The 23,523-nt window shown below is 36.3% G+C and overlaps 2 protein-coding genes across 2 annotated transcripts; one reads left to right on the forward strand and one right to left on the reverse strand.

Annotated features, from left to right (window-relative positions):
* Positions 1–1,198: 1,198 nt before the first annotated feature.
* LOC306853793 (von Willebrand factor D and EGF domain-containing protein-like) lies at positions 1,199–18,823 on the forward strand (the record flags this gene model as incomplete). Its single annotated transcript, XM_079391447.1, has 32 exons — positions 1,199–1,235; positions 3,071–3,261; positions 3,366–3,597; positions 3,797–3,862; positions 4,731–4,963; positions 5,042–5,131; positions 5,211–5,340; positions 5,654–5,868; positions 7,132–7,205; positions 7,345–7,621; positions 7,770–7,966; positions 8,764–9,629; positions 10,441–10,577; positions 10,654–10,800; positions 10,892–10,996; positions 11,617–11,731; positions 12,366–12,616; positions 13,248–13,467; positions 13,606–13,743; positions 14,851–14,943; positions 15,042–15,185; positions 15,295–15,666; positions 16,101–16,196; positions 16,303–16,398; positions 16,497–16,592; positions 16,674–16,769; positions 17,192–17,287; positions 17,366–17,461; positions 17,578–17,673; positions 17,934–18,029; positions 18,208–18,305; positions 18,427–18,823. 32 exons carry the CDS (start codon positions 1,199–1,201, stop codon positions 18,433–18,435), a joined length of 5,205 nt encoding a protein of 1,734 aa, XP_079247573.1. The 3' UTR covers positions 18,436–18,823.
* Positions 18,550–21,844, reverse strand: LOC306853960 (uncharacterized protein). Its single transcript, XM_079391684.1, has 5 exons — positions 21,591–21,844; positions 21,376–21,471; positions 21,124–21,228; positions 19,385–19,480; positions 18,550–19,228 (listed from the first exon to the last, which is right to left on the reverse strand). Exons 1-5 carry the CDS (start codon positions 21,817–21,819, stop codon positions 19,116–19,118), a joined length of 639 nt encoding a protein of 212 aa, XP_079247810.1. The 5' UTR covers positions 21,820–21,844; the 3' UTR covers positions 18,550–19,115.
* Between the last annotated feature and the right edge of the window lie 1,679 nt (positions 21,845–23,523).

Genomic DNA, 23,523 nt, shown 5'->3' on the forward strand with positions numbered 1-23,523 from the left:
CTTTCTCAGAGCAGAACTTTGGCTGATTATCATTATGTTGATATAGCAATGGACAGTCAGTGAAGAATAATTCTTGTTAATGCTCAGTAAGGTCAGTGTTTAATTAAAAAGCTGTTGATCAACATAAGCAGAGCTATAACTTGTGGATTTTGGTAGCTTGCCATAATAATTCAACTAATAGCAGCAGATATTGCATGAACTTAAACCTTTACTAGCCTATGGTACAAGATGGACAATATTACCATCTGGTTCTCCAATCAGACTGGAAGGAAGATGAATTCTGCAAATCACAGGACAATAAAATTAATTGTTATTGTGTTTCTTCATCTGTGGGCACTTCTAGCCCTGTGGACTTTTAGAAAACTCTTTTGAAAACGCTTTACCAACAACAAACAAAAGTCACAGACATTTGCACTACATCTAAATTTTTCTATTAGCCTATATTCATTTTGTGGTGAAAATGACATTTTGAACATATAGGCTAGGCCTTAAATGCTCCTGCCTCCTTTGTCTTGCTACGTCTAATTTCATATGTTGTAATTTATGTTTTTCATTGAAGACTGTTATAAAGCTTGGTTGAAAATAAATACATAGGCTATATATAATAAACATAAAAAATATCACGTCTCATTTCATCTCAAGCATAGCCTACTCTTCATTATACAAGTAGCCTACTCTTCACTTGTAAACTCCTGCTGTAAAAAACAATAGAACCCTGCCCAAAACACAATAGAAAATGTAATGGATTTATTGGTTATAATGGGAATTGTATTGGTTTTAATGGAAACTATATTGGTGTCTACGGGTATGTGATGGATTCTATTGGTGGGATGTTAAATCCTATTGGAAAAATGCCCAAAACACACTACAAAAAGGAATTTTGCAATGGTTTTACTGGAAAAAGCTAATGGTTTATAATGGTATTTTAATGGAAACCATTAGAATTTCTGTGATGGTTTCTATTGAGCTTCTATAGTTTTTTTAGCAGGGTTTTTTTTTTAAAGAACTTTATTCGTGCCAAAATTATTCGTATTTGAGGAGGAAATGCCACAGTCGCCAAAGTTAGGGACGTTTACAAATTCACATTCATCATAGTCATATCAACACACTACAGTACACATGTATTAGTAGATTTAACTGAAAAGGTTAGGATTAAAATATGTAGAGCATGTGTGTAATATTAAGCGAAGACTGCAGAATGGGACAGTTAGCTCGAGATGCTCCAGCAGGAGGAGGTGTGTGTGGTCTGGACAGGAGCCCATGTTCGCCTCACAGAGCGCTGAAGACATATCAAATATTCTTTTTACCAGCTTTCATTTGGCGATTTATCGTTCGGGATATTAATCTGGATTGAGTTACTGCTTTGGCTACGCTCTTAGAGGTTTTCTAAAGAGACGGAAATGCGTCTAAACATCTGTGTGGAGTTTTTCATTGCTTATATATTTATTATTTTTAACAAAACCATCAGTTGCCAGAAAGGTAAGTCGATCGATAAAAACATTCTGCCTTGACTAAGCTGTGGTTACGTACAGTTTTGGTTGCTTTATTTCTGAGAGCAATGAGAGTAATTTATTCGAATTAGAAAATTATATTTATTATTAATAAATCAAATAAATGATTGTATAAAAAAATCTATTTATGAATTACCTTGTATGATCACACTTAATTAAAGGTGCCCTCAGTACATTGTTTGCTAATTAAAAAACTTTTACTCAAAAATTAATCGGTGGTAATTTTGAAAAATATTGGTAAAATTATGTACATTAACATGAGATGATGACAAAACTTTTAGTCTTCTAAAAAAAGGGATTTTATTTGTTGACATCACATGACCTGCCATGTCATGCAGTTCCTTGCGTTTTATGCATCGCAGGGGCCTGTTTCATAAAACAAGTTTACCATATAAGCCAGGCTTATTTCAGTTAGTCTGATTTATTGTCAGTTGATTTGGTTCAAAATAAGTCAGACTAACTGAAATAAGCCTGGCTTATATGGTAAACGTGTTTTATGAAACAGGCCCCAGATGTGTCCTGCTTAGTTTTAGGTTAGGCAGATACAACAATATCTTCATAATTGGGTTCAGAGACTTGCTGGCTCCTCAAGTAGACTGGAAGCACTGGTAGCACACCGCATCCAAGTCGTACAGTAAATATATAGAGAGCAAGCACAGTGTAGTCCAGATCCATCTTGGATGTTCAAGCAGCACGTTGTCTTTGCCGCTGAGCCTGGCTTGTCATCTGTCCTCTCTTTCTAATGCCAAAAAGAGATTGGTGAAGATCTCAGTATCTCATTGGGCTGCAGTGGTAGCCATCACGGGGCTGAGGCCATTAAGAGCTTGAATTACTCTCAAATTCACTGTTGGTTTCTGCTAAGGAGATGTTTCAGTCATTCATGTTTCAAGTGACATGAGACGTTTGCTTTGAAATTGGCACTAGTTCTGAGAAAGGAGTGTCTTTAATTTGCAGATGCCATTTGGTTTTATGTTTTTTTTATTTAATGACGTTCATGTAATTTAATTAGATTTTTCCAATAATTCATTTTTGTGACAAAAAGTGTGCAATACTTATTTTACCTTCATTACCATTGAGTAAGTCAGTAAGATTTAAAAAGTTAGAAATGTTGTACTTTCTTTAAAACTTTTTAACTTTCTATTAATCAAAGAATTATCAATCAACATAATAATAATAAGACATGTTCATTGAGCACCAAATCTGCAAATTAGAATGATTTGTGAAGGGTCAAGGAAAATTCAGCTATGCCATCACAGGAATAAATTACATTTTAAAATAGATGAAAAGCAGTCATTTTAAATTGTCATAATATTTTCCAATATTTACAGTATTTTTAATCAAATAAATGAAGACATAAGAGACTTTTTTCAAAAACATAAAAAAAAAAAAACTCTTAAATTTCCAACCCCAGACTTTTGAGTTGTCTAAATAAGTTTTTAATGAAGATCAGATTTTTCGCTTTGATTTAATTTTATTGTCTCAGTGCTCTGGTATTGGCATTTTTTTATTTTGTGTATTTTTGAGCAACACTAAGTGTGTGATTGTGTGTATTTTTGTAGTGGAAATCCCTGAATGCAGTCGTGGGGGTTATACTGTTCTTCAGAGCCCATACCGAAGCACCAGGTTCAGCTCCCAGCAGCTGCTCCAGTCTGCCCTGCAGGAGCTCGTTTGTGATCATTCACTCTCTCCAGGATGGTATCAGTTCCAGATCTTTGATAAGCCGGCCCGTATGCCCACCAAATGTGTGGAGGTACAGTACAGTGCATATGTGTAATCGGTACAGCCTGCTGAACAATGTCTCCTTTATGTTACGACTTAATAACCCATGTTTCTATATGACGGTAACCCGTACAGGTGAATCACTGTGGAACACAAGCCCCAGTGTGGCTTTCCCTGGCCGAAGGAGAGACTCTCCCTCGCCCTCTAGAGGTGAAGCAGATGACAGCCTGCGCTACCTGGCAGTTCCTCGGAAGCGCTAGTAAAGACTGCTGTCTTTTTCACCTGCCTGTCACCGTCCGAAATTGCGGGGACTTTTATGTGTACTTACTCCAACCAACGCAAGGATGCATGGGATATTGCGCTGAAGGCAAGTCAATAAACTTCAATGAGTGTCTGAAATTGTGAGATTCACTTTATTAGTATTATTATCCATGGTTCTGTATCATGCATCCTAAAGGCCGTGAAATATCATCCAGAAATCATCATTTTTTAAGGTTTGGTAGTGTTTCAACAAAAGCAACAGAGAGTTCAGAAAGATACTTCATGAAGTTTTATTATATTCGCAGAGATGTCCGTCTCCAATCAAACCAGCTGTGACGGGAAACAAAGGAATAGTGATGGAACTTGCAGTGGTAATCAGTCGAGACCTGTCTACCAATATGCATCTTCAGAAATATAAAACACATTAATGTTGAATGACTCACCAAATGATTTTCCGGTGTTTACCCATCTATGCATTTTGAAATGCAGTAAAATGAACCAGACATATCTGAAAGGTTTAGAGTTCTCTATGCATCAAAACAATTTAGAGTTGGCAATCATATGGAACGTTCTGCCCCCGTCTTCTCGGTGTTAATGTGTTTTTGATGTTTGTGTTTCCACTTGGAGTGTCACAAGTGATCCTTCTCCTGATCATAGGCACCCCAGTAGAGTCTCTCACCCACTTTTATTTAATCTAGTGGAACCCTTCAAAACACTTACTTTAGCTGTGTCCCCTTCATCAGGCTTCATAAAAATAGAACAGGTTTTCACTAATGATTAAGAGTTTGGCCTGAAATCTAGGTATTGGGTCACTCGTTTGTTGTTTTAAAGCTGGAGCAGCACCAAACATTTTTTATTTCAGATAGAATGCCATTTAGCATTTTGGTCTGATGTGAACAGCTACAGACATACAGCAGAGTCACTAAATCCAAAAAGGCACCGTTAAACATTTCCAAAATCTGATAACCTTCTCTGTTTCACACAAATTGGCTTTAATGTGCTCCAGATTCTCTCTTTTGATTTGTAAAAGTTAGCAGTTACAGATATGTCTCAAAGCAGCTTTAGATGTAACCAAAATCAGTTACCCTCCTCTATTTCACACAGAATGGCTTTAATGTTCTCTAAATATATAAATACAAATGTATTTCTATAATTTAGATATTTAAAGTATATTGTTTGAAGTATATATTAGTTGTATATTTGATTTTTGGATTACAATATTTGTCATTTATTCCTCAGAACTACAGCCCCCTTCTTCTGCAGTACCTCTGATTGTTGCTGAGCTCTCCGGCAGCAGTGTGCTCCTGAAGTGTATGTTTGCTGACAGTAGTGGGAACAGCTCTCTGGGATATGTGGTGACATGGTGGCGACTCTCGTCTGAGGGGACCAGAGAAGAGCTCAGGAAAGACACTACAATAGAGACCTTTGCTTTCATTGAGCTGGATGGAATTAACCTGCGACTGGGAGACAGGGTACCCACTTTATATTCAGTATTCACATTTATTCAAATTCATATTTATTAAACTTAACCTATGTATTTTATGTCTCAGATCCATTGCAGTTGCACTAGTTTTTTTCTGGAGTCTCCCGATATACAAAGCCTTCCTGTGGAGAGTGAAGAGTTTTACGCAGGGATCCAAGTATGTAGTTCTAGAGGATATGTTGCTTAAAAGATATGTTTTCCACTAGACTTATCATATTTGTATGTATATTTTCCAGATGAAACCACAAGCTGTCTCTATTTCAGAAGATGGGAGAGAGTATGAACTGACAGTGGAGAGCACAGTACCTTTACCATGTTCCTCACAGAGATGCACTTTGCCTTTGCATCTTACCTCTAGTAATCAAGGTGGAGTCAAAAATAATATTATAAAGAAAATAAATTATTATATTAATATAAATTATTATATTTTTAGACTCAGATTCCTATTCTCATTACTGTATGTGCAAATATTACAATATTTTTTCACAATAGTATTTGTTTTAATACTTTTTAATATGTTCTCATTTTAATTAAAAACAATTTCAGTTATGGTTTCCTTTAATACAATAATTAATTCTTTAAAATATTATTCAGAAATGTCCCTCAATGCTTTGAAAATCTGCAAATAGTAAATATTATTTTACATACTAAAATGTTAAATATTTGTCTCCAATGGCAGATGAGAAGGACCTGGGCGTTGATTTAGTCCTGTCCTCCTGTGAGGTGGAGCTGTCTCAAACCCCATGTCATAATGGAGTCTGCGGTCACGCATCTGTGCACTACAGTGCAGTTACTGATATCTGGAAGGATGGAGACAGAAGCACAGAAATACACATCAAACCCATAATCAGCACCAACTTCCTGTGGAACGCCTACACGCCTCAAAGTGTGCAGGTGGGCCAACTTAGATTATATATGCAATAGTTAAGCATATGGTTTATGAATATACTGTATTGTAAGACAGGGTTATTATGGTTACCTAAAACTAAAATCATAAAAAAAGCACTTTTGTTACTTGCAATAAATGTTAACTAAAATAAAATATAAATAAAAAAATATTTTCAAGATATTTCTCGTTTTTAGTTTAACTTGAAGTATTAAAACTAAATAAACTAAAACAAATAAATCTAAATATAGACGTATTAATAGAAAACTAATAAAAATGACAAAAAGACAACAAAATTGTAAAATCTTTTCGGTTTATGCAGAACTGGGATCGCTTTTGTAGTCTTTTGAATGGATAAAATATAGAAATCACTTTAATTTTCAAATAAATCTAACCAGTTGGAAATTAAACGCCGTCCCCCCTCGAAATTCACTCCCCAAAATCCAGTATCTCAAAATATTAGAATATTTACATTTGAGTTTCATTAAATGACCATCCCTACAGTATAAATTCCGGGTTCTCTTGTTTTTTGAAACCACAATAATGGAGAAGACTGCTGACTTGGCAATGATCCAGAAGACGAACATTGACAACCTCCACAAAGAGAAGGTCACAGAGGGTCATTACTGAAAGGAGTGGCTGTTCACAGAGTGCTGTATCAAAGCATATTAAATGCAAAGTTGACTGGAAGGAAGAATTTGGGTAGGAAAAGGTGAACAAGCAAAATTGTTTTGCTGACCATGACATTACTGTGCTTGATTGGCCAGCCAACATGCCTGACCTGAACCCCATATGGAATCTACGGGATGTTTTCAAGAGAAAGATGAGAAACAGGGGATCCAACAATACAGACGAGCTGAAGGCTCAATAGTGCCTCAGCAGAGCCACAGGCTGATCGCTTCCATGCCATTCCTCACTGATGCTGGAGTTTGTGCTAAAGGAGCCCCGACCAAGTATTGAGTGCATAAATCAACATACTTTAAAGAACTTGAACTTTTCTGTTTTGCAAATCCTTTTTTTGATTCATTTTAGGAAATATTCTAAAATTTTTAGATACTGGATTTTACTTTCATGAGTTGTAAGCTCTAATCATCAAAATTAAAACAAAAAAACTTTTGAAATGTATTACTTTACATGTAATTAGTCTAGAATATATGAAATTTACAGTTTCTGTAAAAGTTACAGAAAAACGTTTTCACAATATTCAAATTTTTTGAGATGCACCTGTATATACATACACATATAAGATGTTCTTCTGTTCTTTGTCTCAGATTCTAGTAAAGGACGTTCCATCTGCTCACTGTTACACTTTTACGGACCCCCACATCATCACATTTGACGGCAGGTAATAGCTCTACAATCAAAATGTTGTCAAATAATAAAAGTTGCTATAATAAACCCATGTTTTGCTGTGGAATTACCAGTGAACACTTTTCAATGCAAAATGCAGTGAGAATCACATAATATTGTTTGTTTGTTCACAGGAGGTATGATAATTACCAGATAGGCACCTTTGTGCTGTTCAGGAGCACTGCTCGGCCGTTTGAGGTGCATGTGCGACAGTGGGAATGTGCCGGCATGACCGCCCATCCCACCTCGTGCGTCTGTGGCTTTGCGGCCAGGGATGGTGGTTATGTTGTCGCTTATGACATGTGTAACGGACTGGTGGGAGAGACAAAGCCACGTCTCTCTGTGAAGAACGGAGACCTGCTAAAGAGTGGAATCCGTGTCGCTGAGTCCTACCAAGGCCGCAAAGTCACTGTGAGTGATATTAGGTGTATATTGGTATGCATTTGTGATGATCTAGTAAAGTCTGAGAAAATATGATAACTAGAACATGTTCAAGATAGTAGACTTGCATTAGTAAGTATAAATAATGAATGTAAACTTTTTTTTTTTTTTTTTTCAGATTACATTCTTGTCAGGGGCATTTGTGCGTGCGGATGTGGCTGGCTGGGGAATGAGCCTGACGGTAAGGGCCCCGGGCTCTGATCAAGGCCACACTGAAGGCCTGTGTGGAACTTTTGATGGAAAGCCAATGAATGAGTACCACAAAGAGGGAGGACAGGCTGTGGAGGACAGCACTTCTTTTATCAACGCATGGAGGTGAGACTTGCAATAGATTAAGACGTAGTGCTTGGGGTTTAAATTCATCATTTTAGTGGTACTTGCCTTAGATTCTTTTTAGGGATGAACCAATATCAAAATTATGGTTGATAATGGTAATTGGCCAACAACCAATAAACAGCTGATAAGCCGAAAAGTCTATATTATTTGGTATAATACATTTTTTAAAATAAAACCAATAAAAAAAAATCTATAATTTTAAAAGCTGCAAATACATTTAGCCCTCATAATATTATAATTATTAATATATTTAACAGTGCTATTAAATTGTTAGTTTTTATTTATTTATTTAAAGTATTTTATGGTCAGCAAGGATGCATTTATTTGATCAGAATTACAGTAACAATTGTAATATTATGAAATATTATTAACTTTCAAGATAACTGTTTTCTAGTTTGATATATTTTAAAATGTAATTTATTCATATTTTCTTCATATTTATTCATACTTTGTCACACGATCCTTCAGAAATCATTCTGATATGCTAATTTAGTACTCAAGAAACTCTTTTGTGCTGCTTTTGTTCTTAAGTGTTTTTTATTTCTATCCTTTGTTACATTATGAATCTCTTAACTTTCACGTTTGATCAATTTGATGCATCCATGCTGAATAGTAAGTATTGATTTCTTTTAGAAAATATAACTGGCCCCATACATTTTACCACTAGTGTATGTCCAATATCTATTGATAAATTAAAAAAAATCTGTTAACCAATATGGTGTTGATTTATTGTGCATCCCTCCTTAATATGGATTATTATGCTTCCTAAACACCAGGTTGGCACCCAGTAGCAGCTTGTTTGACAAAATCCCCATTTATGAAAGCAACTCCAGTCTTCCTAAGTACTGCCAGTGTCAAGAGAAACACCTGTCATCCAGCGGAGCATCACCTCAGTCTACCGTTTCCTCCAAGTGTTCTTCTTCTACCCGCGTCCAATCTCCCTCCATCATCCCTACACTCGACGTAACAGCTGAGTACATGAAGTCTGCACAACTTCATAGAGAGACATCCATCCCTCCCCAACGACCGACGCGACACCGTCCAGCACAGAGAAGCAGAACAAACACTCAGAGATCCCAAATACAGAGACGTGTTATGAACCCCCAAAGATCCCAGAGTCAAAGACGTGTTGTAAACCCACAGAGATCCCAAACTCAGAGACATGTCCCAAGCCGAAGCTCCAGATCATCTCCACAACAATCAGACCTTGAGGAGTCCACGTATCATTTCCCAGAGGACCATTCTTCATGGAATTCACCCGAACCACTGGTACAATCCTGGCCTACTGAGTCAGGACTGACAGAATCTGTGGCTCGGCGGCTCTGCGAGGGAACCCTGAGGAACTCCACTGTGGGGTTGGGTTGTGGACATCTCCTGGGTGAGATTTTGGAGCAGGCGTTGGAAATGTGTGTATTAGACCAACAACTGAAGGATGATCAGACCTGGATAGGAGCCACTATGCCCCTCCTGGAGAATGAGTGTGAGAGGAGGGTGGTAGAGGATGTTGGCAGGAAGAAGGAAAACCAGGACATTCTGGCCTCCCTTAGGTGCCCGAGCTTGTGTAGCGGGAACGGACAGTGCACAGAGTGGGGCTGCTCATGCTTCCCTGGATTTGGCTCTTATGATTGTAGCCAGGTGTCTGGTGAGTCTGTCTGTATATGCGTAGTTGATATAACTGAAGTTGTGACATGCTATACTCCATATAAATGTAATTTATACAACATTTTTCATAATTATTATGCATGCAGCTAGTATAAGTAAGTTTATGTGCTTGTCTTTTTTTTTGTTTATTCATTTTGTATGTTTCATTTAGCTTTAACTTAAGTTTAATTTGAGTAATTCTTTAGTGATTAATTAAGTACTTTTAGTACTTCAACTTTAACTTATTTTATTTTGATTATTTGCCAAGACAGAATTTCTAACTTTTAGATATTTAAGTTTTTTTTTTTTTTTTAAGTTTTATTTTACTTCACCTTTATTTATAAAAACACCCTGAAAATTATTTTTAATCATTTTAGTTGCAGTTTTAGTTAACAATAAAAATCCTGCACCACAAGATATTTAAAGTGAACTAGAGAACTAGTAAAGTCAAAAAGGTTGACAAATGAAAAAAATTGAGATCAGTTACGGCACCTGAAAAATACACTTCTCTTTATGCATTATTCATGAAATCATTATTTTTTTCAAATTAAAAATAAAAATGTTAATGGATATGTTGTGCATCAGTTCCTCAATCTAACAAGTAAAACTGATCTCAAGAGGAGAGCAAAAATGAAAATAAGGTGAAATAAATAAATATAATAAAAATGGTTAGCTCTGCGTGGCCTTGAATTGGACTGTACAAATTAATTTTGCATATAAGTATGGGGAAATTGAAGTTGATGCAGATTATTTTGACCTGCATTTCATTTGTTTTTAGTCTGTTTTTCAGTTAATCTGTTTTCCTGATGCAGATGAGACTCCAGAGATCACAGAATTGGAGAATGGAGGACTGTGTGATGTCCGTTATGGCGTCTGTTCCTCTGTTAGGGTTCTTGGTCAAGGCTTTAAAAAGTCCTACAAGCTGAAGTGCGAAATTGTGATGGAAAAGGTAACAAACCACACAAGCATCGAATTTGGCATAAATATAAATATTAGCTTGAATATATATTGTTCTGTCTGCATAGATAGTAGATGGCGAATGGTCATTGGATGATGCTCGATTGGTGCCCGCCTCCTTCCAGAGTTCTTCCTCATTAGAGTGCCAGCTCCCGGTGGATGACCCACAATCCTCCACCACTGCTCACCAACCAGTCTTACGCTGGCAAATCAAAGTGATTAAGCTCCAAACTATTATGTAAAACTAAAGTGTATTCAGTATAACTTACAAACTGGTTGAAAATGACCTGTTTATTCAATTTCTAGGTGTCTAATGATGGACACAGCTTCAGCAATGCAAAGATACTGACTCTTTTTGATGGCACATGCCAGATTTGTACGATCAGCACCTCGGTTATCTGTTCACTAAAGGTCTGTGCTATCCATTCTCATTCACTTTTTTTGGTTTTGGATGCAGCACTCTCTTGATACAAAGCTTCTGATTATATTGTCAGGTCCCAGTCCCATTAATCACAAATCATTAATAAAGTCCATATTGGAGATTTAGATGTCCAGAACAAGATCAGTGTGTTGATAAGACACTAGAAAGACTGTATCTGCTGCGTTTCTCCTGTAGCCATCATTAAACTACATTTCTCAACAGGAAAAAAAGTGTTCACCATGATCTGTTTGTAATTTGGTTAAATAGTGTTTCTTCACATTTTAATGATACGGTGACAAATTCAGTGCACAATTTTTTAAGTGTTCACATGCGCTGTTCATCATTTATGTGTACAGTCTCTTAAATACAGGAAACAATTTAGCATTCAGCCCTGTAATTATGTACAGAAAAATAATTTCAGGTCAAGATCTGCCAAACAAAGCTAGCGTTGTTTAGTTTTCTAAACCTGGGGCTCTCTCACACGCTATGGTTAAATCCAGGAAGAAATTTTGTGATGAGCATGCAATTGGTTTAAGCAACCACAAAAAAATCTAATAATAATGGTATTTGTTGCAAATAGTTTAATAGCTTTCCCTAAATATCTCCTCAGAACAGAACATGTAATATTGATGGTCTGTGTTATGGAGAGGGGGATCACAGCCCGAGCAGTCCGTGTCTGACATGCAGACCGGATCTTTCCACGTACAGCTGGTCCATTGCTGAGAGTATGTTCAGTCATATTTCAAATTAATGTTTTGAACACTGATCATAAAATCTGTAAAGCTACATTTTAGTTTTAGAGCAGTTATGTATTTTCAGAGGTTGTTTTTACAAAAGCTGGAGAACTTACATATTCTGCTGTTGAAAAGCCTTCCTTCACTCTTAAAAATAAAGGTGCTTAAAAGGTTCTTCACAGCGATGCCATAAAAGAACCATTTTTGGTTCCACAAAGAACCATTCAGTCAAAGGTTCTTTAAAGAACCATCTCTTTCTTACCTTTTTATAATCTGAAGAACCTTCTTTCGCCACAAAGAACCTTTTGCGAAACAAAGGTTCTTCAGATGTTAAAGGATCTTTATGGAACCATTTAGACAAAAAAGTTTCTTCTATGGCATTGTGAAGCACCTTTATTTTTAAGAGTGTTGTTGAGTCTTAAGTCATATTTTTCCATAAAGACATGTGCTTGCATAGTATTTGGTCCTGTTTGATTTTTTTTAAGCTGTTCAAGGAGTATTTTCACTCTTCTATAAATGATGAAAAAATAGTTAGTGTATTTTCCAGTGTACATTAAGCTGACTGATGTTCTATGGTTAAAGTCATGCCATAGTCCATGTTCTGATGTTCTGTGTTTGATCGTAGAAAACGAGCCACCTGTGTTTCACACTGATCAGTCCAGTCTGAAGACATTCTATAGAGAGGACTTCATCTATCAGTTCTCAGCCACTGATCCAGAGGGCTCTGCGGTTCTCTTCACACTCAAGTCAGGACCCAGAGATTTTGTTCTCTCTCCAGCTGGCCTGCTCATCTGGAAAGCTCTGTCCACCACACCGGTGACCTTTGAACTGGCTGTAACTGATGACTGTAATGCAGAGACACGTGCAACGGTGAAGGTGAGATCTAGAGGCCATCTGGTAAAATGTTGCTTCTACACAAATATGGTCTTAAAATTCATTCTGAATACTATAGATTGCTGGAAATACAGTTTTGGGTCTCCGTTGTTGTCCACAAGGGGGTGCCAAATGGCTTCCAAAAACATTTCTGAAGCCTTAGATCAGTATAACAGTTTCATAATATGTATATTGCAATAAATAATTATATATTTAATAGGTACATATATAAGCCACTTGGCATATATCTTTTTTTTTTTATTACGCAAGGATGCATTAAATAGATTAAAATTGACAGTAAAGACATTTTAATGTTTTCTGTTTCAAATAAATGGTGTTCTTTTGAACTTTCTATTTTCTAATATTTCACAAAAATATTAAGCAGCACAACTGTTTTTAAATTACAAAAGTTATTTTCGATTGTAATAATAATTTCATAATATTACTGTTTGTACTGTATTTTTTCTTATTATAACTACAATACATAAATATAGCCTCTGTGAGTATAGACTTTCAAAAAATTCAAAAACATAAAAAAATTGTATCAACCCCAAACTTTTGAATGAGAGTATGTGTGTGTATATATATATATATTTGGTACAGTATGTATATGGTTTCATATTATGTTTCCCAGGTGTCAGTTCACCCATGTGACTGTGAGAATGGCGCTTCCTGTGTGACCAACATTAACTTCCCCCCGGGGACTGGTGAATACCTGTGTGTTTGCCCTGCTGGTCTGGAGGGGGTCAGGTGTGAAGTCGATGTGGATGACTGCAGGTCAAACCCATGCTTCTCTGGAACATGTGTGGATGGACTGAACTCCTTTACCTGCCACTGTCCAGAGGGCTTCACGGGTCAGTTCACTTATAGCCATGTGATCATCTAAAAAATATTGTAAAAACAATTTACTCATTTAAAAGTGGATTTACTATAATATTGGTGTAGTTGTTATTTGTACCCATCTGAGAGCCTCCTGCTGGCGTGTTTTACAGGTGTAATCTGTGACGAGGACATTGATGAATGCTTATCAGCTCCATGTTACCCAGGTGTTTCTTGCAGAAACACGATGGGCTCATTCTTATGTGGGCCCTGTCCTGACCACCTCACTGGAGATGGGACGACCTGCAGCCGTACGTTTATATCTTATAAATTTAGTCCATTGAAAAAGTTCCTTAAGAGGCAGAGAATGTTTTTTCTTTGTGAGGAAAATTACAAAAGCATTTTTTGTAGTAGCATGCAGAGTTTGGTGAATGTCAGTTTTCACTTAATTTGACTTTAACCCTTTCAGAATCAGAAAGAGCTTTATTACCGAGTATGTTCGTACACACAAGGAATTTGTTTTGGTGTCAGAAGATATTAAAAATAAAAGTAAACATAGGTGAATAAAATACACACATGTATACATATAAACAAACAAATAGACAAATGTCCATGTACAGGTGTGCTATATATATATATATATATATACATATATATATATATATATAATAGAATAGAATCTATTCTTTAGTTTTTCTCAAGTGACCTCCATTTTGTAAATGCTGGAAAGTAATGATAACCTTATATTGCTCTAAGACTAGTAATTTACAGCTGTTTTAATATTATGTACAATAAATAATGTTGTGACTTGTAGAGTAATCTTGGGACTGTCTAGTAATATTCAGAAGGATTAATACTGTGGAAGCCCATTTCTGCCACATAAGAAAAAAAAATCATGCTTTGGTAAACCATAATTATGAGATAGTAAGTCATAATTATGAGCTAAAAAGTCAAAATTATTAATTATACAAAGTCACAATTATGAGATAAAACACCAAGTCAAAGTTGACATTAAAACAATTAAGACATAAAAAGTCAAGATTATGACAAATAGTAGAAATTGTGAGGTACAAAGTCATAATTATGACATAATTGACAAAAACAATTATGACATAAAAAGTTGAAATAGATATAAAACTTGATATTGAAATGAAGACATGAACTCATTAAGTTGAAACAACAACAAATACAGTAATAATTATGACATTAGTTCATGACAAAACAGCTTTGACCAAAAAGGTAGAAATTATGAGATCAAAAGTCATAATTATGACATAAAAAGTCAAAATTATGACAAATGCAGTCATAATTGGCTGAGTCAAAAATTGACCTTTTATGTCATAGTTATGACTTTTCATATCAATATGACTTATAATTATTGACATTTTATCTTGTTTTATTCTTTTTCTTTAATATAGAAAAGACAGTGGATGAAACTGATGAAGACAGTCATGGAATTACTTCAAAAAGTGAGGTTAACCTCAGCTCCTTCAAACCCAAGCTTCTTCCAGGTGGGAATAATAACGAATAACATGTTTTTTTTTTTACCTCTAAAATGCATTGTGCATATGTGATGATTGTAAATATATACATACTTTACCCTCTGAAGGGCAGAGCCCATGTGCCAGTCGGCCATGTTATCCAGGAGTCCAGTGCTTTGGGAGCACATACACATCAGCTGGTTACATATGTGGTCCGTGTCCTCCTGGGCTCAGCGGCAATGGACAAACATGCTCGTCAAGGACCACAAACAGTCAGTTGCTTCTCTTTATACGAACATTATCATTATGAGTAACATTCTTACAGAGAAACCAGGATACATAGTCTTCAGGCTCGACCTTCTAACCCTTAGTGTCTTGCAGGGCAGACGCCATTAAGGGAGGGTGACAAGCTCTCTGATGTCACTTCCTCTTTGGCCACACCTTCATCCACTAGGAAGTCAGCTAAACGTCCTATTGTAGCTGAACCATTTCCTCCTAGGAACAAGTGGACCTCATCTATTGAAAGGAAGACCACCACACACACCCTAGACCAGATCAACACGAATGCAAAAGCAAGCTCAAGTAGAGAGCAGCTGAATGAAGAAGAATTTAACCCTGAACACGCTGAAGATAACAGAACCTGTGCGGACTCCCCGTGTTTCTCTGGAGTACCTTGTGAAGCTGCTTCCTCTGGCTCCTTCAGATGTGGAAACTGTCCACACGGCTATAAAGGAAATGGAATTACGTGCAAACGTGAGCTGTCTTATGATGCATAAAAAACATTGTTCATTATTATAGTTAATGCTAATGAAAATATAAAAAAATGTCTGGGTCATATAAAAACAACAATAATGTTAAAAAAGGCAATAAAAATAAATACAATTAAATTCAATACTTTAAATCCAGCCTACCATGATGCATACAATATATTTTGTATTTTGAATGTATTTAATGCTTTATTGTTTTAGTAACATTTTATGAATAATAAGGAAAATATTCATAACTTTGCATGAAAGTAATGTCAAAATGCATATTTTTTGCTAAATATATTTTTTTATATTTTCTGTTGACTTAAGCACAAGTATTTTTGTGAGCTTGACCTTAAAATATTATTAATATAATGAATTTATAAAAAAAAAATTTTTTTTAACAAGATTTAAACATTGCCTGTGTTTGTGTGTGTGCAGCCGTGTGCCGTTACCCTTGTGGTCAGAATATGGAGTGCTCACAGCCCAACACTTGTACTTGTAAAGAGGGTTACACTGGATACAACTGCCACATCGGTCAGTTCAGCTTGGCAGACATTTCAAGATTTGATTACTCATTTTAATTATGATTTGTTATTATGACTCATTTCAAAGTCACACCAGTTATGTCGTCTTCCATCAGCTGTGTGCCGACCGGACTGCAAAAACAAAGGGAAGTGTGTGAAGCCCAATGTGTGTGAATGTCCTGCAGGGTACAACGGCCCCACCTGTGAAGAAGGTAAACCTTCTCTGCATAACTATTTTCAGCTTTACATAATATGCATGTTTTGAGGGTTTCAGAGGATATTATATGAATTTACACATCTTGTCTCTCAGCCAGCTGTGATCCACTTTGTCAACACGGTGGCCGCTGTTTGTCCAGAAATTACTGCACTTGCCCTTACGGCTATGTGGGACCAAGATGTGAAACTAGTGAGTAGACACTTCCAAATTTCTAAATACAAAGAACTTTTTTCATAATTATTGTGTGCCAATACCTTTGTGTTTTCTCAGTGGTCTGTAACAGACATTGTGAAAATGGCGGCGAGTGTGTGTCGCCTGATGTCTGCAAGTGTAAACCCGGCTGGTATGGACCAACGTGTAACTCAGGTGTGCTTTTTCATTCTTAAATTTGATCACAAATGTCTGTAAAAAAAAAAGAATCAACTTGTCTTCATTTTAAATCATGTTTATTAAAGTGATAGTCTACACAAAAATAAAAATGTGTCTTCATTTACTCATTTTTATGATGTTCCAAACCTGTATGGCTTTCTTTCTTCGGTGGAACATGTTTCAGTTTCCATTGACTTCCATTGTATGGACAAAGAATGCAATGGAAGTCAATGGGAACTGAAACTATATGGTTACCAACATTCTTCAAAATATCTTCTTTTATGTTCCACCAAAGAAGGAAAGTCATACAGGTTTGGAACATCATAAGGGTGAGTAAATGAAGACTGAATTACAATTTTTGTGAAGACTATCACACTAAACGCGATTATAACAAATTCCTTGGTTGTTTTCATTCTCAGCCGACTGTAAGCCTTTGTGCTTAAACGGGGGGACTTGTATCAAACCAAACATCTGTGCTTGTCCTAGTGGCTTCTATGGTTCACAGTGTCAGATAGGTACAACCCATTTTTATTTCATGTAAATAATGCTGTACATTTAATTCATGTCCTTAACTATGTGTCATTTTTTTGTAGCTCTGTGTAGTCCACCATGTAAAAACAGAGGCCAGTGCATGAGAAACAACGTGTGCTCCTGTCCTGAAGGATATACTGGGAAGAGATGCCAGAAAAGTGAGTGTCACTGAAGTCATTTTCTAAAGAATCTAATTTGTTTCTAATTTTGTTTCTACATTCAGCATGCGTTCTATCATATAATCTGTTTGGACATGTTTATGCCATGCTTTTAGGTGTGTGTGACCCCATGTGCATGAACAACGGAAAGTGTGTCGGCCCAAACACCTGTTCCTGTCCATCTGGGTGGAGAGGAGAGATCTGCAACATCCGTAAGAGCAAAATTAAAAGAAGCCTTTTATGCTCACCAAGGCTGCATTTATTTGATCAGAAATACAGTAAAAACAGTAATATTGAAATAATGTTTGTTTTTATCTACTACTACTACCACTGTTCAAAAGTTGACCTTAAAAATTTCAACTGTAGTATATGTTCTATATGTGCCAGTTTCTGTTGGTACACATTTTATTGTTTATTAAAGCCCTGCCTTTTGCAACATAACTTGCAGTGTTTTCTGTACGTGTATATTCAGCGGCATGTTTACAGAAATGTAAGAATGGTGGAGAGTGTGTGGGGCCAAACACATGTCACTGTCCAGCTGGATGGGAGGGTCTGCAGTGCCAAACTCGTAAGTCCTGATCAATCCTAAATGCTCTTAATGAATTCTCACATCTTGTCAGTGTATTGAAGTCACATTGATCAGATTTTTACTGTTAAGGTATAGTTTGATCTTTGGCTTGAAGAATATTAGAATATTAGTTTAAATATAAATTTAATTTTAATGTTTAATTTTATTTTCCTAACAGCAATCTGTAAACAAATGTGCCTGAATGGAGGGAGATGTGTGTTTCCAAATTTCTGCCACTGTCGTCAAGGTTACACTGGACCTTCCTGTGGTACTAAAGTAAGCATTTCTCAAAAGCATTGACATTATTCATTTCATCTTTAAAATGATCTTTGTGCAGACATTTTTGACTTCATTTATGGCCATAAAGATGAAGTGATTGTAAACTTTGTATTTACAGACAAGGTGATGAAGATCTGAAATTGAAGACAACTCTATCACCCTGTAAAAAATTAATGGTGCGAGTGTGTGTGTGTGTGTAAGTATTAGTGCCCTAAAAGTGAAGGATACTTGTATTGGACTTCTATTAGAAAATAGCAGACTTTTATTAGACCTTGTATTAGATTACTACAGTATTTCAAGAGTGTATGTGGGTATCTAAATCTTTTACACAGCTTTATTTGATTCATTTGTGTGTGTGTGTGTGATTTACTACTGTGTGCACATTTTATAATATTAATAAAACATGTTCCTGTTATATTATAAATTGCTTATTAAGAAATAAAATTAAAAATTCAGTACATTTGAAGTCATAAAAATGGATCTTAGTGTCATTTTCCAATTAAAAAGAAGTGGTCAAAAACAAAAATGGGTCACAGTCACATTTCTGCTTTAAGTTTACACACACACACACACACACATAATTTTAATTTTAACTTTAATTACTTGTACGGTATGCTAAAGAAAATTCAACAGTCATCCTAAACACACTGTTTGATAATACAAAAGTCATAATGTCATAAACATACAATGTTAATGTAGAAAACACATCACACTCCTCCCATTTTCAGTTAGGGTTCAACAAACAAACAAGTAACTTTAGCACCAATTTAAGGGACCGTGGAGGTCAGAGGTCAGACTGTTCTGACATCAGTAGAGCTTCTTCCTCTCTTCACACTGCGGGCCTGAGAACGGAGCTCGACAGCGACAGGTGTTAGGAGACACACACTTCCCCCCATTCAGACACGGCTTTTTACACACAGCTGCAGACAGAGAGAGAGGTATATGATTTCATTTTTAAATTTGAGTAAACTCTACACACTTACCATTTCAATAAAGTATTAATAGTAACGGCACAACAAAAATTTACTTCTAGGCAATCTGAACAGTCTTGTTCATAAATCTGTGTGGTCACGCACCTGTGTGGCAGGCTCCACCTATCCATCCCCCTGGACAGCTGCAGATTCCAGGAGCCACACAGCTGCCCCCGTTCCTGCATCCCTGTGGACAGATCGCTACGGAAACAGAGACAAATTATCAACATGTGATCCAGATACCACACTAACATCTGTGCACATGTAAATGATAATTAATTCATGAAAAATAACTGCAAAACACATTCATATGGGTTTATAAGTATATTTTATATATAAAAAGTGCTTAGACAAGTCATTTAAATATTATTTAATATCACTGCATCGTATTGACTACATTAGGTTATGCAAGGGAAAAATATACCCATTTGCAGTGTAAGTGTAGTATTTTATATACTTTTATAACATTTATTAATATTTTCAATTAGCTTTTATTTTTATATTTAATATTTCTATTGAGCTTTCGTTTATTGTTATTTTTGGTTTAATTAATTTTTTTTTTTTAGCAATTTTAGTTTTTCAGTCTAAACTTATTTTATATCAGGTAGTTGCCAAGGCAACATTTATTTAGTTCATGTTTCCCACCAAATATTTATATTTTATTTCTACTTGTTTTCAATTAACGAAAACAAGACATGAGGGACAAAAAGTAGTTCGACAAATGTTGTAAAAATGTTTTGCTATATTAGGGCGTTTTTGAGCTCTTAAGTCTATTTAACAGAAACACTGAAAGACCAATAATGTCAGAACCAATTATAATTATAATTCTTCTGTTTTTAATGAAAATTTCAGTGATTTAGTTGCATTTATTAAAGATATACACTCACCTGCCACTTTATAAGTTACACCTGTTCAATTGCTTGGTAACACAAATTGCTAATCAGCCAATCACATGACAGCAACTCAATGCATATAGGCATCTAGATGTGGTGAAGACAACTTGCTGAAGTTCAAACCGAGCATCAGAATGGAGAAGAAAGGAGATTTAAGTGACTTTGAACGTGGAATGGTTGTTGGTGCCAGACGCGCTGGTCTGAGTATTTCAAAAACTGGTAGGGTCAGAATTTGGCGTAAAGAACATGAAAGCATGGATCCATCCTGCCTTGTCTCAACGGTTCAGGCTGCTGGTGGTGGTGTAATGGTGTGGGGGATATTTTCTTGGCACACTTTGGGCCCCTTAGTACCAATTGAGCATCGTTTAAACGCCACAGCCTACCTGAGTATTGTTGCTGACCATGTCCATCCCTTTATGACTACAGTGTACCCATCTTCTGATGACTACTTCCAGGAGGATAATGCACCATGTCATGAAGCTCAAATCATCTCAGACTGGTTTCTTGAACATGACAATGAGTTCACTTTACTCAAATGGCCTCCACAGTCACCAGATCTCAATCCAATAGAGCACCTTTGGGATGTGGTGGAACGGGAGATTCACATCATGGATGTGCAGCCGACAAATCTGCAGCAACTGCGTGATTCTATCATGTCAAAATGGACCAAAATCTCTGAGGAATGTTTCCAACACCTTGTTGAATCTATGCCACGAAGAATTAAGGCAGTTCTGAAGGCAAAAGGGGGTCCAACCCGGTACTAGCAAGGTGTACCTAATAAAGTGGCCAGTGAGTGTATCATAAAAATGTTTTCGTGAGATCACATATTCTTCAAGTGTCATATTGTGAAGAGAGGCTGATGAATTTTTAAAACGTTTCCCCTGTCTCAGTGCAACAGCTGACATTATGGATTTGTGAAATGTAAAAAAAAAACATATGGGATCAACATACCGTCTTGGCATCTGGAGCCAGTCCAGCTGGAGGGACAGATGCATTTTGCTTCTCCATTCACAGCAATACACTCACCACCGTTCCAACAGCCCCCATCACAAACCACTGACAAACAACACATCCACATGAAGTTAAAAGCTGTGTTGCTTGACTCAAGCATGATTTTGCTCTTATTTTGACCTTGTTTATTCTTTTAAGTGTTCAACTTGCAAACAGCTTCTGTAAACATAAGGGAAATTAATTCTCAGTTACCTTTGTGACAGTATTTTCCTCCAAATCCTGTAGGGCATCTGCATTTTCCAGGTCGAAGGCACTCTCCACCGTTTTTACACTTTGGATAACAGTTTGCTGAAATCAACATGCAAATCATGTGAGTTTTGGCCAATTCAATATATTAAACAAATTTGACACACACACACACACTTTCCACTCAAATCCATTGCAGAGCAAGTATCTTGAAACCTCACCATATTGGCAGGTTTCTCCCTCATATCCTCTTGAGCAGAAGCAGCTATTGTTTCGGATGCAAATCCCGGCATGTTTGCAAGGTGGGTCACACGTCGCTTTGGGGTCAAAGACGAAAGGAAGAGCCACTCCACGGGGCCCATCGGACCCTCCCAGACAGATCCCAGCCAGAGTGGCCAGTGCCACCAGCAAGAGCTGCATGGACGTAGAGCAAAGCACTGCCATTTTCATATCCACACTCTTACAAGGATCCAGAAGGACTGAGAGTGCTGGTGAATGTATGTTTGGACAGCATACTGCATTGTGATCATCTACTGGACAGACATGGTACTACAGGAAGCCACAGCTGGAAAAGTACTAACTGAGGTATGTGTGAGACAGGATTGAGAGACAAACAAGCTCAGAGTGTCTGTTTAGACGAGTGTGTGTGGTTGTCTGTGGTTTATGGCTGTCTTTTGTGAGAAACGTCAGAAACTTCATCAACAAGTGGTCCCAAAAGGTATTCTGACACCAATGACATTATTTCAAAGAAGATGGTGTAATTATTCTTCAACTGAAATAACTTACTGAAATAAAATTACATTTGGTTTCATATGACGCATATCAATAGTTATATCTAAAATATTTATCTAATTACCATTCAAATGTTTTGCCATTTTTTTTATGTCTTTGAAAGACGTCTCTTATGCTTAGCAAGGCTGCATTTATTTGATCAAAAATACATTAATATTGTGAAATATTATTACAATTTAAAATGACCGGTTTCTATTTTAAAACATTTTAAATTTTAATATATTCATGTGATGGCGATACTGATTTTTTTTTTTTTCAGGATAAATGGAAAGTTCTAAAGAACAGCATTTATTTGAAATCAAAATCTTTTGTAATACACTGTCACTTTTGATCAATTTATTGCATCCTTGTTGAATAAAATTAATTTCTTTCAAAAAATAGTGTTTATATAAAATAAGCAATTAAGTGTGCCAAAATATTGGAGCAACTGTAGAAAAGAGAACAATAACAGCGAAAAGAAGAAAATAGAACATTAAAATTGCTGTATAGCATAGCAATTAGTGACTATCTGCAGATTTTATGAAGTCCCGCTGCGTTTTGTTTATGTCTATGTTAATGTTTTTTTAAAAGAATTCTCCTCTCCCATCTTATTCACTTTGCTGATCCCAGGAAATGGATTCTGCAGATGTCCTGAGAATTCCCTCCTCCTCAATGAAATTCCAGCTCCAAGTTTTCAGACCACAGCAAACGTATTTCCCTCACTCAGTTACATGTATGTATGAACTAAAATTTAATTTTGGATCCCTGGTTATTTGTTGTTTTTAGACATCATTGTTAAATGCTTTGTTGGCAAGACTGACTCCAGCATGATACATGTCAAACGTACAGAATGTTCTGTAAGGGACAGGGCATATTGTAACTCTATCTGTCTGAAACTGGTGGTTCATTCATGATAAATCAATGCATGTAGAAACATCTCATGCTCTTTGTTTCAGAGGCCCATTAAAGTGGAACCAGAAGGAGCTGCTGTTCTGGAACATGAGAGGAAGTGAGTAGGAACTTTAATGACATCAACAGATGTGCAGAATCGTTTTTCCTTCAGAAGAAAATGGAAACACTGCACATACACACAGCACATTGAGAACACAAACGGATACAGGTACCATTTGTGCCTGAACATTTTAGCTTATTACAAGGTAACTGCTGAACTTTAAAGATACTGTATTTACCTGCCTAAGATGTAAAAGTGCCACAGCCATAACTGAATTCAGACTTTGGTGGACCGCCATGGATGCACTGCCCAATATTAGTGGTTAAATGTATTTTTTTGTCACCCACCACAATTAAGTGGTTCCAAAAATAACTCTATACTTTAAAAAATATATATATTTTTTTACAATACTAACCTTAGTGGGCATTATT

The sequence above is a fragment of the Barbus barbus genome (assembly GCF_936440315.1).
Source record: "Barbus barbus genome assembly, chromosome: 34".
NCBI lineage: Eukaryota > Metazoa > Chordata > Actinopteri > Cypriniformes > Cyprinidae > Barbus > Barbus barbus.